This window comes from Panthera tigris, chromosome B1, assembly GCF_018350195.1.
Source record: "Panthera tigris isolate Pti1 chromosome B1, P.tigris_Pti1_mat1.1, whole genome shotgun sequence".
In the NCBI taxonomy this organism is placed as follows: domain Eukaryota; kingdom Metazoa; phylum Chordata; class Mammalia; order Carnivora; family Felidae; genus Panthera; species Panthera tigris.
In genome coordinates this window covers 190442892-190460245 of record NC_056663.1, presented here as the reverse complement: position 1 = coordinate 190460245, position 17354 = coordinate 190442892, and the positions used below count along the sequence as shown (strand labels likewise).

Genomic DNA, 17354 nt, shown 5'->3' with positions numbered 1-17354 from the left:
AGCTCTGGCGGTAGCCCCACCCTGGGTGCTTAGCTGCCGGCTGACCCGAGCCTGAGGCAACCTTGGAGTTTTGTCCTGCGGTCGGTGGGGCCCGCTGTACCCCTGCGCGGACGAGGCTCGTCCCAGCCAAGTCACGGCGCCATGGGGGCGGAGAAGAAGCTGCTGTCGGTTAAGGAGGCCTTTCAGTTGGCGCAGCAGCCGCACCAGAACCAGGCGAAGCTCGTGGTGGCGCTGAGCCGCACCTACTGCACGGTAAGCGCGGCCCCAGCCTCGGCCGCCGTCCCCCTGCGCTCCCGGGACCAGCCTCCCAAAGGGGTCTTCTGTGGGTGTCCCCCCGGATTCCAATCTTCTTAACCTTCCGCACCCAGTTCGGAAAGGTCTGGAGACCTCCCCGAGGTCGTCCGCGCAGCCCCTCTTCCCTGCGGCCTCCGGCGCGGACCGCTAATTCTTTGTGAATTTGGAGAGCGACGTTTACGATCACCGAAGCGGCCCGGCGCCGAGTGCTGGGCCGCTTAGTAGATCCCGAACGTGGTTCGTGGGTGGTTGTCCCTCAGGTCACCGCCCACCTCGGGAAGGCCGACCGTTGGTCAAATTAATCACAGTTAAATTGAGTTGAATCACCAAATAACAAATTAACCCTTAGTACCTGGCTCTTCCTATTTATGTAAATACTGTTTTAGGTGGTACCCTGAGAATAGGACAGTGAATTTTGGGAAAAGAAATTATCTTGAGGTCCAAGAAAAATTGTTAGTATAATCGGGCTTAAGGATATGAGTGAGATAGGATGTGAAAGTTATATTAAAAGGAAATTGCCGTGGAAAAGGAAGGCTAACTGTGGTAAAATAAGAAAGCCACTGTTGATTTTGGGTTGTTTCAGGAAGAAGCTCTTTTTTTTTTTTTTTTTAAACTAAACTGGCACCAAGGCATATTGAGGATTCAAGGGTATTTTTTTTAATTAATTAAAAAAATTTTTTTAAGTTTATTTATTTCTGAGACAGAGACAGCATGAGCGGGGGAGGGGCAGAGAGAGAGGGAGACGTAGAATCAGAAGCAGGCTCCAGGCTCTGAGCTGTTAGCACAGAGCCCGACGCGAGTCTCGAACTCACAGACCGCGAGATCATGACCTGAGTTGAAGTCGGTCACTCAACCGACTGAGCCACCCAGGCACCCCCAAGGGTATTTAAAAAAAAAAAAAATGAAAGGAATCCTTTCACTGTCAAAATTCATGTTTGTTTTCTTCCTTGGAGAAGTAAATTGTTCTGGAGAGAAATTTGTGCAAATATTTTTCCTTCAACAGTTTGGAAACTCACCTGAGAGTTTACTAGATAATGATTTTAGTGTGAGTAATTATGAGTAGTGCTTTCAGCAGTCTTAGGGTACTCTTGGGAAAAAGGGATTATATCAATGCAGTTTGTGAAGGGTTTCTTTTTGCCTTTCAGATGGATGATAAGACCATTTTTCATGAGGAGTTTGTTCATTACCTTAAGTATGCTATGGTGGTCTATAAACGTGAGCCAGCCGTGGAGAGAGTAATAGAATTTGCAGCAAAGTTTGTTACTTCATTTCACCAATCAGATACGGAAGATGATGAGGAAGAGGAAGATCATGGCATTTTAAATTATTTGTTTACCTTTCTTTTAAAGGTATGAAAACTAGAACTTTGGGGAAGCATTGTGGAAAATTTTGCAATATTAAAAGGGCCATCCATGGACGTTTGTATGTGTTAGAGAATGAAATATTTCGTAACTGAGAAAATGTCTGAATGAGTCTGCCTTTTGTAGGAAATATGAGAACTGTCATTAGGATTAAAAAGTGGACTTAAAGTAATTCCAGCATTAAATTTTTAATGGCCTCTGTGAGCCAGTTCTCACGTCATTTGTTTTAAATGAGCTATTTTAGAAGTAAGAATTCCTACAACAGAAGTATGCTCTTGTAGTTGAGCTTATACTTACTTTGAGCTGTGTATATTGTGGGACTTGATGTCATGTATGTTTAGTATACATAGGGATCAAGGTAATCTTGTTTCTCTGCAGGTAATGGATTTGGTAACTTTTTGTATTCTAAACCTATAGAATTCAAATGCTATGTGATTGTAAATAAATTTTGATTTGTTTCCGTTTCAGTCTCATGAAGCAAACAGCAATGCAGTTAGATTTAGAGCATGCCAGCTCATAAACAAGCTCTTGGGAAGTATGCCAGAAAATGCCCAGATTGATGATGATTTGTTTGATAAAATTAATGAAGCCATGCTTATTAGATTGAAAGATAAAATTCCAAATGTGAGGATACAGGCAGTTCTGGCTCTTTCACGACTTCAGGATCCCAAAGATGATGAGTGTCCAGTGGTTAAAGGTATGTGTAGCCTCCTAAATTCCTTTTCAGTTTCCTTGACTTTGTTAAATTCTCATTAGAGAGGGTTTTTTGTTTTTTGTTTTATTTTTGAATATATTCTCTCCCTGGCTCTCTCTTTCTCTCTATGGAAAAGTATAGGTTTTATATGTATATGTATAAATATATGACTTTTAAAAATACCCAAGTAGCTACCACCCAGCTTAAAAAAATAGAGCCTCAAGGCACCTGGGTGGCTCAGTCGGTTAAGTGTCTGACTTTGGCTCAGGTCACGATGTCATGGTTCATGAGTTGGAACTCCGTGTTGGGCTCTGTACTGACAGCTCAGAGCCTGAAGCCTATTTTGGATTCTGTGTCTCTGTGCCCCTCCCCTGGTCGCATTCTCTCTCTCTCTCTCTCTCAAAAATAAATAAACGTTAAAATAAAATAGAATCATCAGTACCTTTGAAGCCTGTTTTACATCCCACCCCAATTACATCACTTGCCCTCACAGTTCATGATTACCCTGAATTTTGTGTTAATTATTCTTTTGCCTTTGTGTTTAAACAGCCATTTGTGTGTATCTCTAAAAAGTTTTGCCTATCATTTTGTATGCTATGTGAATCATATTTTTCTGCTTTCAACAATTATTTATAATTGTAACATTCATCCGTGTTGATAATATTTATTTACTGTTTTGTTTTTTTAAATTTTTTAAAATGTTTATTTTTGAGAGAGAGATAGTGGGAACGGGGAAGGAGCAGAGAGTGAGAGAGAGACAGAAGATCCCAAGTGAGCTTTGTGCTGACAACAGAAACCCCGATGTGGGGTTCGAACTAACAAACTGAACCGTGAGATCATGACCCGAAGTCAGATGCTTAACTGACTGAGCCACCCAGGTGCCCCTTATTTACTGTTTTATAGCATTGTGTTGTATAAATGTAACATGGTTTATTATTTCTAATATTGATAGACCTTCTAGTTTCCAGTTATTTTGCTCTGAAAAAGTAATGTTGTTGCTATGAACTTCCTTATACCTGGCTTCTGGTACACAGGTTAAAGAGTTTCTAGGGGGGGCGCCTGGGTGGCTCAGTCGGTTAAGCGGCTGACTTCGGCTCAGGTCATGATCTCGTGGTCCGTGAGTTCGAGCCCCGCGTCGGGCTCTGTGCTGACAGCTCAGAGCCTGGAGCCTGTTTCAGATTCTGTGTCTCCCTCTATCTGACCCTCCCCCGTTCATGCTCTGTCTCTCTCTGTCTCAAAAATAAATAAACGTTAAAAAAAATTTTTTTTTAAGAGTTTCTAGGGTATATACCTAGTGTGGACTTGTTGGGATATGTGTGCATTCAACTTTATCAGATAAGGTACAGTTGTTCTACAAAATAGTTTACCAATTAATATTCCCAGTAACAGTGAATAAAAGCATTCGTTGATCCATATTCTCTCCAGTGTTTGATATTGTCAGATTTAATAATTTTTTTTAATCCAGTTGTGTGTATGATATATATATCCTTTTTATGCATCTTTTCATTTATTTAACAGTTACATTTCTTCTTTTTTTTTAATTTTTTTTTTTTCAACGTTTTTTATTTATTTTTTTGGGACAGAGAGAGACAGAGCATGAACGGGGGAGGGGCAGAGAGAGAGGGAGACACACAGAATTGGAAACAGGCTCCAGGCTCCGAGCCATCAGGCCAGAGCCTGACGCGGGGCTCGAACTCACAGACCGCGAGATCGTGACCTGGCTGAAGTCGGACGCTTAACCGACTGCGCCACCCAGGCGCCCCAGTTACATTTCTTCTATATAATGTCAATGTGTTCTCATTTTTTCCTGTTGGTTTGTCTTATTGATTTACTGGAATTCTTTATATATTTTGGAAAGAAATTTTTGGCTTATATGAATTGTTGGTCTCTTTCAACTTTAGATGGCTCTTTGTTTCACTCTCGTTGGGACGTCTTGTTGGACAGAAATTCCTAATGTCAACATTACTCGGTCTCTGCCTTTATTATGATTTGCACTTTTTTTTCTTTTGATTTGCATTTTCTTACATTTAAGAAATTATTCCCTACTTCTGGGCTCATAAAGATAGTCATATTCCACTTTTCTATATAGGTCTGGCTACATTATGGGACCTTTTTCACTTTTGTCTTTGTCCCTCTTACTAGCTTTATAATCAATTTTGATAACTAATGATAGTTAATATTTTTGGTGTTAAATGGTACACATAGTATTGTATAAAATATATGTTTAGTAGCCAACATGTACTTAATAATAAAGATGGGGAAAATTTGAGAAGTAGAGGTGAATAAATACTTAAATACAGGAAATGGATTTTGTTTCAGTGAGCAAAATCAGAAGTAACTTCTTTAGGACTCATTAAAAATCAAAATAATTAGCCCTTTAAAAAGCATTATTAGTTTAAAATAAACTGCCTGCAATACTAGACTTTCTTCTAAATCTTGAAGAGTGGCGAAGACATAATCTTAATGATAAATTTTTCCATGATCTTTAGGGCTCTTTGTTTTCAGTTTTAGCCTATGTGCCTAGTCCTTTGACAAATTTCTTATTCTATTCTTTTTAAAAGTTTATTTGGAGAGAGAGGGAGGGTCAGAGAAACAGGAGAGAGAATCCAGGCTCTGCCCTGCCAGTGCAGTGTGTGGCTCCAACTAACCAGCTGTGAGATCGTGACCTGAGCCAAAATCAAGAGTCAGATGCTCAGTTGACTGAACCACCCAGGTGCTTCTCTTATTCTGTTTTTTGGTTTTTTTTTTTTTTTTTTTTTTTTTTTTTTTAGGCAAGTTGGCAGAAAAAAATCTTCAGGTAAAATTAAATGTGTAAGACCAAAAAAAGTGAATATCATTTTAAGGATATTGTTAAATATCAAAATGTGGGCTATCTTATGACTTGTTAAATATTTCTTTAATGTACTAAAATGTATTGCTCTTTTTTTAGCATATGCTACTTTGATTGAAAATGATTCAAATCCAGAAGTTAGGCGGGCAGTGTTATCATGTATTGCACCATCAGCAAAAACTTTACCAAAAATTGTAGGGCGCACCAAGGATGTGAAGGAGGCTGTGAGAAAGCTGGCTTATCAAGTAAGTCAATCTAATAACTTGCGTAGGTATATTCTTAAAATGCTTTTGAAGAATATTTGGCATATAATGATTTCTTCAGTGAGATATTTATGGATAGAGACTATAGGTAATTTAGGTAAAATCTTATTGCATTAAATGTGTTCCAGATATTAATTTGTTTTAGAAATTATGGGTTATTTTCTTAGATGAAGGAGATATTACTAGTTACAAAATATATAGACTATGTTGAGTTTAATGACCACCTTATCTTTTTAAGGTTTTAGCTGAAAAGGTTCATATGAGAGCTATGTCCATTGCTCAGAGAGTCATGCTTCTTCAACAAGGTCTTAATGACAGATCAGGTAAGATCGACTTCTTTAAATACATAACTTGAGAAGATTTTGGTTTAGTAGACTTACAAGGTTTAGAAAACATGTTTCCTTAATTATGTGAAGTAAGCCTACCATTGCCTCAGTCTGTCAAAATTTAGCTTGGTATGTCATGTAGAAAACATTTCATAAGGTTCAAGATCGTGGTAATTAAAGGAGCAGAATTTGTTTTAATTTTCCTGTGTTGTAAAACACATCTGTAAAGATGAAGAAACTATATCTTAAGGATGTATAGCTAATTTATATCAGATGTAGTGCAGGATATCTTTTTGAACTCTCTATATTCTAAAAATGTGCCATCTATCCCCTTTGTGTATATCTTGATAGGAAGGTGTCCTGTGCTGTAGAAACAGAATTTAGGAATTATCAGACTAGTATAATTTTCCTACCTTTTTAAAATTCTTTTTGTCTTTGTTAAAACTAGAGAATCTGCTTATGGGAATGATGAGGAATGATATATGTTAAATTTCTAGTCCCCATGAGAAGGCTCAGATGGCTTAATTTTGCTGTAGCAAGAAAACTTGAGTTTCAAAACATTGTCAGAAGACTAATGACTAAGAGGATGACTTAAAAACTAAGAATAAATTTTGTTCAGTGATATATGCTTATGTGATTCACTATTGCAAATAGCAAGCGTGTAACAGATGAAGTCAGGCAATGGGTGAAATAATAGGTATCATAATGTCAGGACTAACACTTGAAGTCCAGTGAATCCAGGGGAGAAGGAATGCAGATATTTTTATAGGCTGTGATAGTAGTTGGGTATTTGATTTGAACTTTTCCGTTATTACTTGGAAGTGGACAGCATAGTGACTTTTGCAATATTATTGTACTTTTATTTTCTTCTCCAGTATTTTTCCTTGTTCTTCCTCTTAGTCTCTATTTTTATTATAAATACTGATTTTGTGTCAACACTGATCTCATGATAAAAGGTGATTAATACAGACAAAATATAGGAAATGGAAGCTAGAGGGAGCCTCTGTTCACTTATATTTCAAATGACTTAACAGATGCTGTAAAACAAGCAATGCAGAAGCATCTTCTCCAAGGCTGGTTACGTTTCACTGAAGGAAATATATTAGAGTTGCTTCATCGGTTAGATGTGGAAAATTCTTCTGAAGTGGCAGTCTCTGTTCTGAATGCCTTATTTTCAGTGACTCCTCTTAATGAGCTGGCAGAAATCTGTAAAAATAACGATGGCAGGTATATACTCATTATTTGAAATGTGATAATGATGAACTTCTGCAGTTAAAATTAGTCCCCTTTTCTGATTACTTCAGATTGTATCAGTACTTTTTATCTACCCCACTTGTGTTTTCTTTACTGTGGTGGATGTCTTTTTTATTCTTTTTGTATAAGAGCTCACTACTTTATCTGCATAGACAACTTTAGCTGCATTTTTTTTTCTCATTTTGTTACTTTGGTTTTTGCATTAGCTTACCATGGAAAGTCCAACAACATGCATCCCTATTGTATGTTTGATTCTTTTTTTTTTCTTTTGCTTTGAATGTTTTTATTTGTGTATGTGTGAATAAGTTAATGACTTTGCAATGAAAGGATGCTGGTTATAAATCAAGTCTGCTTTTCCCATTTTTTATACTCAGTTCAAAATTCTTTTTTAAGTTTATTTATTTTGAAAGAGCAAGAGAGAGCATGTATGAATGGGAGATGGGCAGTGAGAAAGGGAGAGAGAATCCAAAGCAGGCTCCTTGCTGTCAGTGCAGAGCCCAATGTGGGGGTTGATCTCATGAACTGTGAGGTCATGACCTGAGCCAAAATCAAGAGATGGACGCTTAACTGACTTGAGCTACCTGGGTGCCCCTACTCAGTTCAAACTTTTGCCTGGATATTAAGCTTATGTTTTGTCTTATTCTCTCCCTTTTAAATTAAGGAAACTGATTCCATTGGAAACATTAACTCCTGAAAACGCTTTGTATTGGCGTGTCCTTTGTGAATATGTGAAATCGAAAGGAGATGAAGGTGAAGAAGTTTTGGAGCAGATTTTGCCAGAGCCTGTAGTATATGCAGAGTATTTACTAAGGTAAAATTCTTTGCTTTTGTTTGTATTGTACTTTTGGTGCTGTATGTTTCAGTCCTCTATCCCCCTCTGTCAAAGTAAAGCTGGATTGGGAATCAGTTCAGAACCATTTTTTTTTGGATAGGCAAGGATAAATATGAATGTACATTGAGTCTTTCTGAAGAATACTCTGTACTGGACAGTATACTGAAAGAGCAGAAAGTCAACATGTTTACTGTATTTCCTTAAAGCTGTTAGGGTATGAATATGAACATTTCTACATAAAGGTGATGATGTGTTACTCTTGAAATTGGTTGGCAAACCTTTCCTAAGGGTCAGACAGTAAATATTTAGGTCTGTAGGCCATACTGTGTCATAATGAAAATTATGGTGTGGTGTTACAAAAGCAGCCAAAGAGTATGTGATGAATGATTGTAACTGTTTTCCGACAAAACTTTTGTCAACGTTTATAGACACTAAAATTTGAACTTCATGTAATTTTCATATGTATTTTCAGATGTGTGTGTATACATCCATATATAAACAAGCTTTCATTTAAAAATGTAAAACTCTTAGCTTGCACGCTGTATAAGAACAAGCGGCAGGCTGTATCTGGTGCATAGGCCATAGTTTTCTGACAGGGTGAACCTTTGAGGCCAGTTTTAGTATTAATTAAGACTGTCACTGTTTGGCTTTTTGTTTTTTAAAAAATTTTTTCAAAATTCACCTTTTTCATTAATTCTGATTTTTAATTTTATTTTAAAATCATACCATTAAAACATGAATGCAATTCTTGTCAAAATTCAAATATAGAAATATGTAGAAGAAAAATGTGGAAGTTCTTTTCTTTTAAATGTTTATTTCTTTTGAGAGAGTGAAAGCATTCGTGGGATGGACACAGAGAGGGAGAGAGAGACTCCCAAGCAGGCTCCAGGCTCAGTGCGTAGCCTGTCACATGGCTCAATCTCACAACCATGAGATCATGACCTGAGCAGAGATCTAAAGAGTCGGTCACTTAAGTGCCTGAGCCACCCAGGTGCCCCTGGAATTTTTCTATCACCCTCTAATTCCTCAATTCCATTTATCTTAGAGTTAACAATTTGGGGTATATACATTCAAATCTCTTTCTCTACATTTACATGCACATATATGAAAATGCATGATTTTTTTTAAGATATCACACTATACATTTTTCCTCAATTACTTATATCTGAGATCATTATACGTTGGTACATATAAATTTATCATACTCTTAACAAGATGCCATTTCATAGTATGAAGGCAATATTTGATTTACTCCTCTGTTAATGGACATTTAACATGATTTCCAGTTTTCACTGATAAAGTTTTGTTAAATCATACATTGTTATGTATGTTTGGGATTTTGTGGCGTTGATTCCCAGAAGTAAAATTGCTGGACCAAAGGTTATGTATATTTTGGTAGGTTTTGGTGTGTAGAGTTTTTAACTTTATGCTTTTGATGCATTTTTTAAAAAGCTTCTTCCATATAATATGAATTACAAGCCTGAATTCTCTTTGTGTGGAATATAAATATAGTATTCTGCTTTTGCTTAATGATGATTCAACATAAGTCAGGAGTCGAAACTATAAATGCATTTTAATTTGTGTGCAAAATATTGAATCCAGGGTAAATACCTTAAATGTGAGCCCAATATGGAAACTTATAGCCTCAGTTCATAGTAATATCATAAAAAAATATGTGTGCATCTACTGTTTCAATAGTAGTTGTTTCAGGCTTTAATATTTAGAGTATTCATTATAATGCTGTTTGGGCCATGTTGCAGTGTTTCCAAAATTAAGGAGTTTGATGCAATGCTTAACAATATGACTTGATACAAAAGTAATAGATGCTTATAGAAGATAAAGAAAATATTAGGAAATAAATACTTAAATAACAGGGAGAGCATCTCCTCAAGGATTGCTTCACAGATTAATTCTTACTGAAATACAGGTAAGGAGCTTGGTTCTTTTGGCTCTAAGAAGTCAGGGATTCTTATATTTCCTTTGTCACTTAATCTGTGGATTTTGAAATAGGTAACTTTAATCAACTTGGGTTTTTTCACTTGTAAAGAAGAAAACTTTAAAAATTGTAGTTTAATTACTAATGAAAGAATACTTTAGGAAATAGAATGGTTTTCTTTTTGGAGGAACATCACTGGATGGGATTAGTTTATTCAGGTACAGAAACAAAATTAAATGGAAAATTGCTTCCTGATAATCTCAGGAATATATTTTCAGACATTTTGTAGCAGGAAGAGTTAGTGATTCATAATTCTGATATGAAACAATTTCCTGTTAACTGACGTATTCACATAAAGAAATCAGGGATATTTTTTGTTTATTTTTGAGAGAAGAGTGAGAGAGAGAACATGAGCAGGGGAGGGGCAGAGAGAAAGGGAGACACAGAATCTGAAGCAGGCTCTAGACTCTGAGCTGTCAGCATAGAGCCTGGTGTGGGGCCTGAACTCGTGAACTGTGAATCATGACCTGAGCTGAAGTTGAACACTTTAACCGACTGACTCACCCAGGTGCCCCCACAAAAACAAAAAAAAAATTTTTTTTTTTTAAACTGTGTATTTATTTTTGAGACAGAGAACATGAACAGGGGAGGGGCAGAGAGAGAGGGAGACACAGAATCTGAAACAGGCTCCAGGCTCTGAGCTGTCAGCACAGAACCCGACGTTGGGCTCAAACCCACGAACTGTGAGATCATGACTTGAGCCGAAGTCGGACGCTCTACCGACTGAGCCACCCAAGTGCCACAGGTGCCCCAATTTTTAATTTTTTTTAAGTTCATTAATTTATTTTGAAAGAGTACATGCCTGTGTGCATGTGAGTAGGGGAAGGGCAGAGAGAGAAAATCCCAAGCAGGCTCCACGCTCTACCCAGAGCTCAATGAGGGGCTGGATCTTACAACTGTGAGATCATGACCTGAGCCACAATCAAGAGTTGTATGCTTGGGGTGCCTGGGTGGCTCAGTTGGTTAAGGGTCTGACTTAGGCTCAGGTCATGATATCGCGGTTCATGAGTTCGAGTCCTGCATCAGGCTCTGTGCTGAAAGCTCGGAGCCTGGAGCCTGCTTCGGATTCTGTGTCTCCCTCTCAATCTGCTCCACCTCCTTCCTCTCTCTCTCTCTCTCTCTCTCTCTCTCTCTCTCTCTCTCTCGACCTGTCTCTCAAAAATAAATAAACATTGAAAAAAAATTTTTTAAAAAAAGTTGTATGCTTAACCAACTGAGCTACCTAGTTGCCCTGATTTTTGTTGGCATTTTAAAAATGACATTTTTCATCAGGATTGTTGTTTTTCATATTACTTTTCAACCTAAAGGTACCTAATTGTCTAAGCTTAAATTCTTAAATCTGTCTTAAAACAATTTTTTTTAATGTTTATTTATTTTTGAGAGAGAGAGAGAGAATGCAAGCAGGGGAGGGGCAGAGAGAGAGGGAGACACAGAATTTAAAGCAGCCTCCAGGCTCTGAGCTGTCAGTACAGAGCCCAACTCGGGGTTTGAACTGATGAACCATGAGATCATGACCTGAGCTGAAGTCAGATGCTCAACCAACTGAGCCACCCAGGTGCCCCTAATTCTGCCTTTAAGTAGCTTTTTTTGTTCACACAAGATAGGGAAACCTTCTGGTAGGCTGTTGAATATAATCTAGATGACGGTAAGCATTAATTTGGGTAGTGATGGTAAGGATAAAAGGGTAGTTGATGGTGCTTATTTAGGAGTATCTACACTAAAATAAGAACAATACAGATGTTAGTAGGGCCCCTAAGCAAGGAAAATACAAATTCATGAAGCTATCTATATTTTTCTGATTTTTTAAAACGTCATTATATTCATGGATTACTCATGTAATTAGCATTGATTATTACTATTTTTTTAAACAAAAGAGTAATGGTCACTTAGGGATGATGAGAGAAGACGTGCTCTTTATGAAAAATTGTGTTTTGTTAAAGGGATGCAGAACTTTATAACTGAGAATACTGGTGACTGAAATAATGTTACCAACTTGAGAGACATAAATACTGCTTTTTGAAAATTCCCTGTAAGAAATTTGAATCTTTAATTAAAACATTTTCATATAATACAATATAATATGATATAATATGTATAACATTATTATGTATAATATATAACATATTTCATGTACTTAAGGAATATATTTTTGATGCAAGCCTATAAGTTTGTGAAAATTTGTAACAATAGCATAGAGTTTACTCTTGAAGCCGAATTAGTATAATGTGTTATAAGCATCCATATATATTTGGACTAATAATGAACTGAAAAAGATTCTTTCTGACTTCACGGGGGGCTGTTTAATGTTTTTTTAACAAATTTTACATTTTATTCTACTTGTTTTAGTTATATTCAGAGTATTCCAGTTGTTAAAGATGAGAAGAAAAGTGATTTTTCCTATATTGGAAATTTGATGTCAAAAGAGTTTATAGGTCAACAATTGATTCTAATTATCAAATCTTTGGATACAAGTGAAGAAGGAGGAAGGTATGTCTAAATATTAGCCCTAGTCCTAATTTGCTCTTCTAATATCCTATATTGAAATACAGTCTGTTACAGCGTGATTAAATGTATTTAAACTACCTTTCTAAAGTGCTAATAAAGAGTTTTTTCCTTCCTCTTATACATATAACATATAACAGGAAAATACACCATTTCTCTTCCTCCCTCTCTGTGTGTATGTGTGAATACACACATGTATGTGTATGTATACATGCATATATCCATACATATATATGCATATATGTATATATGATTAACTCTTGAGTAACAGAGGGAGGGGGTAAGGGCACTGATCCCTCATCCCCCCCCATGGAGTCAGAAATCCATGTATAACTTTTGACTCATAAAAAACCTAATTATTAACAGTCTCTTGACTGAAAGCCTTACCAATAAGCATAAACATAAAAATCGACATCAACAGTTGATTAACATGTGTTTTCTGTTATATACCATATTCTTATAATAAAGGAAGCTAGAGAAAAAAATTAAAATCTTAAGAGAAAATACAGTACTATATTGTATTTATGGAATTTTACTGTACTGTATTTATGGGCAAAAATATGCATATAGGTGGACCTGTACAGCTCGTATCCATTTTGTTCATATATATGGAAAGTACAAGTTCCTCATTCAGTTTTTTTCAGAATAAATAAAATTGCAGGTTTTGCTTAAAAATATTTATAACAGGCAGGATTAGTAATCTTTCTAAAGATTTGATTCACTTCTGATATTTTGTCATTTCATCATGTTGATTTATGAAAGATTGTAGGATCATTTATAAATATTATTTTTTTGCAGGACATGAATTTTTGACCTAAAGTCTGTACACATTTTTGTATTTATAGTGATAAAAAAAGAACTGAGACAAATGTAATTAAGTCTGCAGGATGAGTGAAATGTTACAGATAAAATGTGTTTCTAAGGTCATGTTTAAATTAAAATATTTCTTTTTGAATGCAGGAAACGACTACTGGCTATTTTACAGGAGATTCTTACTCTGCCCACAACCCCAATATCCCTACTTTCTTTTCTTGTTGAGAGATTGCTCTGCATTGTTACAGATGATAATAAGAGAACACAAATTGTAAGTAATTATCTTCATTGCTGGTAAAGGTTAAGAGGTTTTGGCTAATGATATTTAGGATTGTATTGTTTTCAGTAGTTTTTGCTTTTTTGTCTTTAATTGCTTTTTGTTTTAGTCTTTTCTGTTAAGTTTTTAAACTTCTTAAAACTGAGTCTTTCTCCCACACACACTTTTTATTTATTTTTAAAGTTTATGTATTTATTTTGAGAAAGAGAACAAGTGGGGCAGGGCAGAGAGAGAGGGAGGCAGAGAATCCCAAGCAGGCTCTGCACTGTCAGTGTGGAGCCTAATGTGAGGTTTCAAATCACAACCTATGAGATCATGATCTGAGCTGAAATCAAGAGGCAGACACTTAACCGACTGAATCACACCCAGGCACCCCTACATGTTTTTTAAATTTATTTATTTATTTATTTATTTATTTATTATTTATTTATTTATTTATTTAATGTTTTTTATTCATTCTTGAGACCGAGAGAGACAGAGCATGAGCAGGGGAGGGGCAGAGAGAGAGGGAGACACAGAATCCACAGCAGGCTCCAGGCTCTGAGCTGTCAGCACAGAGCCCGACGCGGGGCTCGAACTCACGGACTGTGAGATCGTGACCTGAGCTGAAGCCGGACACTTAACCGACTGAGCCACCCAGGCGCCCCTTTTAAATTTATTTTTGAGAGAGAGAGCATGAGCAGGTGAGAAGTAGAGAGAGGGGGACAGAGCATCCGAGGCAGGCTCCACACAAATAGCAGTGAGCCTGATGTCAGGGCTCAAACTCACGAACTGTGAGATGATAACCTCAGCCAAAGTTGGATGCTCAGCTGACTGAGCCCCACACGCACATTTTAAAAATTCTCTCCTTTCTTCTGTTAGTCCATCATTCTGTTGAATCAGTTTGAAATAGAGCAGGTTAGGGAAGAGGTGACACATGTACCTTAGTCATAGGGGTTTTGAGAGCTGGCTCAAATTATCCATACCTAGGTTCAAATCCCTTCTGGTACTTTCTGGCTTTGTGACTTTGAGCACGTTATTGAATTTACTCTTGTACAGAATGAGAATAGCAATAAAACCTACCTTTTCTTGTTCAGTGAAATAATGTTCATGAAGTGCTTGGTAAATACAGAGATAAATGTTATCTATTATAATATTGCCAAGTATTTTCTCGAGATAGTCAAAAAAGACAGCTCTGTCAGTGTTTTTCATAAATTCATGTACTCTCTGAGTTGCAAGTTAATTCGGAGGTTGGCTTTTTCCAACCCTTCCTTATACGTACTTAAACATAAATCCTTTCTACAATACAGCATTCCCAGTTAGTGGTTATCCACATCTCCTTAAGTACCTTCACTGGGGATGTAGCCTTTTCCTAAATCAGCCAACTCTGATGTCCCAGTGGCTGTGAGAGGAAAAGTCTTTAGTTATGCTGTCATTATTTATGCAAGAGGGAATTGAGGATTACGGGAAGAAAGTTTTAGTTTTTGGTCCCTAACATTAGATATTATACTCATTTTTCTTGTTTTTTTTGAGTATTACATGAGAGAATTTATCTTCATATTTATGTGTGCCTGTTTACCTTCTTATAATCTTGGAACTTTTAGTTAGATATATTTGTTTGGTCATTTTTTCCCCCAAATTGTCTAGAAGGTAGAATATGTGCTATTTTTACTTGTGTGTTTTGCTCTATTTTTTAGGAGATTGTGGATACTATTTGGAATTATGTATAGCAAATTTGGTGTCATTTTATCATATAGAACATATATTAAATCATGTACTCTGAATTATAATTTATCAGGTTACAGAAATTATCTCTGAGATTCGGGTGCCCATTGTTACCGTTGGTGTTGATGATCCCGCTGATGTAAGAAAGAAAGAACTCAGGGTAAATTTCTTCTAAATTAAAGAAATGTTTTGAGAATAATGTAGTTGTATAAGTCTTTTATTTCCTTTTGCTGCATATTTTCAAAATTGTCCTCACAAAGTCACATTACTAACTATAAATTGTAAGAGTATCTAAAATGTTACCAGATTATGCTGTCTGAAAGATTTGCCTGTCTCTGATTCAGGAAGAATACAACTTTTTTTGTATATGCTGGACTCGGCTGAACTTTTGGGTTGTTGTGATTTTAAATAATACTCTTCAGTTTGCTATAGATTTTTATATTAATGGTTTTTGTTAAAGCAATTTATATCTTTCCTTAGATGGCTGAAATAAAAGTTAAACTGATTGAGGCAAAAGAAGCTTTGGAAAATTGCATTAACTTACAGGATTTTAATCAAGCATCAGAATTAAAAGAAGAAATAAAAGCATTAGAAGATGCCAAAGTAAAGCTATTGAAAGAGACAGAGCAACTTGAAATCAAAGAAGTTCACATAGAGAAGGTATAGATAACTTTTTCATACTAAATGTCAGCAGTTATTAATCATCTCAACTACACTTTATTTTCTTTCTTAACTCCTGCCAGTGTATGTTTACTTTGGAGGGGTTTTTAGCAGTATCATGAATTAATGCGAAAATAGTTTTTTCCTTTTGTTCCTTTTTATTTTAGACTTTGAAAGGCCTCAGTTAGCTTTAATTATTATAACTAGGACTTTATTTGCTCCCTTGTCATGCTCATCTCTGGAGCCTATAGTCTTTTCTTCCTTGCTAAGGAAACTTACCTTCTAGTATTTTCTTCCGTTTGGTTGTGTGTGTGTGTGTGTGTGTGTGTTTTGAATGCTTTAGAAAAAGAAAATGCATCCATCTATCCATCCCTCTCTTCATGGAAGACTCATGACCTTTCTGAGCTGAGGAAAAGAATTTCTATGGTAACCATACGATTGTACATGTAGTTTTTAAAGCTTAACTTTTTGTTCTTAGAAAAAGCTAAGGAGTTTTGTTATTTTAAATGAAATACTAAACATTTTATCTAGTAACATTTAAAGTTTAGTTTCAGCAGTCATTTTTTTTAACTTAGTTGTATTTGATAAACTTGTCACTTTAAGATAGAATGGTATCAGTTGCTGTAATATTTGATGTTAACTTTCATTCAGGACATCTTTTAGAATTTTTCCTTTTGTAGTAAACATCATTTATTATTTTACTTTTTGAGTTTGGGAAGTGCCAATTGATGTATGCTCAAAGAGAATGCTGGATAGGAAAGAGTTTACTGTTCAGGAGCATTTTGTAAGTTATACCATATCCTTGATTTCTCTAGTTATAGACATCCCTGCTCCAACACTCCACTTTCCCATTGAATATGCCTGAATTTTATTTTCATAGCTAGCATCTTATCTTGTTTGACAAAGTATGGATCATTATGGGTGCTTAATTTGAGGAACGGATTTAAAGTGAAAAATAAAAATGTAAACTGAAAAATGATACAAACTGCAGGTCTGAATTGGGAAATTGTGAACAAACCTGGCCTATCATGATTAATATCATTTATTTAACTTGACTTGCTTTGACTATTTGTGTCGTCATTTGTCTTATTTAAGGGTTATAAATCTATTCTTGTTGTTGGCTTCCCCAGGGGAAGAAGTGTTTTCACTTGACATTGGAGTAAAAATAATAATGTAAGCTAACAGTTACAGGATGCTTTTTCTGTGGTAGTCACTGCTTCAAGCACTTCACAAGTATTTGATTCTCACTATAACCTTGTGGGGTTGGTGCTATTTTCATTTTATATAGGAAAAGTAACTTGCCCAAAATTACACAGATAGTAAATGGTAGAGGCAGGATTCAAACCCAGCCGAGTCAGGCTTTAGATTTGTGCCTTTAATGCACTGTATTGTTTCTTCTTGATGTGTTTTTAAAGGAATCCTGTAGGCCCATGGAATGGCTTATATGAGGGTCTAGAAGTTTAAAGAGTACCTGCTGTGTTTAAAAACTTCAGGTCCATATGACTAGGGAAGTGAGGGGAGAGAAGTAAGAGATAAATCTTGTGGAAA

General features: G+C 36.2%; 1 protein-coding gene and 1 pseudogene across 2 annotated transcripts in view; both read left to right on the top strand.

Annotated features, from left to right (window-relative positions):
* Positions 1-35: 35 nt before the first annotated feature.
* The window catches only part of NCAPG (non-SMC condensin I complex subunit G), a 46820-nt gene continuing 29501 nt past the window's right edge, over positions 36-17354 (top strand). For both annotated transcript variants that reach the window (XM_042984875.1, XM_007093746.3), the window contains exons 1-11: positions 36-252; positions 1440-1643; positions 2124-2352; positions 5279-5424; positions 5681-5765; positions 6803-6995; positions 7684-7833; positions 12197-12337; positions 13313-13436; positions 15220-15306; positions 15627-15806. In XM_042984875.1, coding sequence (XP_042840809.1) covers positions 142-252; positions 1440-1643; positions 2124-2352; positions 5279-5424; positions 5681-5765; positions 6803-6995; positions 7684-7833; positions 12197-12337; positions 13313-13436; positions 15220-15306; positions 15627-15806 — 1650 coding nt within the window. In that variant the 5' untranslated portion in view covers positions 36-141. The remainder of the gene's footprint in view (positions 253-1439; positions 1644-2123; positions 2353-5278; positions 5425-5680; positions 5766-6802; positions 6996-7683; positions 7834-12196; positions 12338-13312; positions 13437-15219; positions 15307-15626; positions 15807-17354) is intronic.
* LOC122238258 lies at positions 11545-11645 on the top strand (annotated as a pseudogene).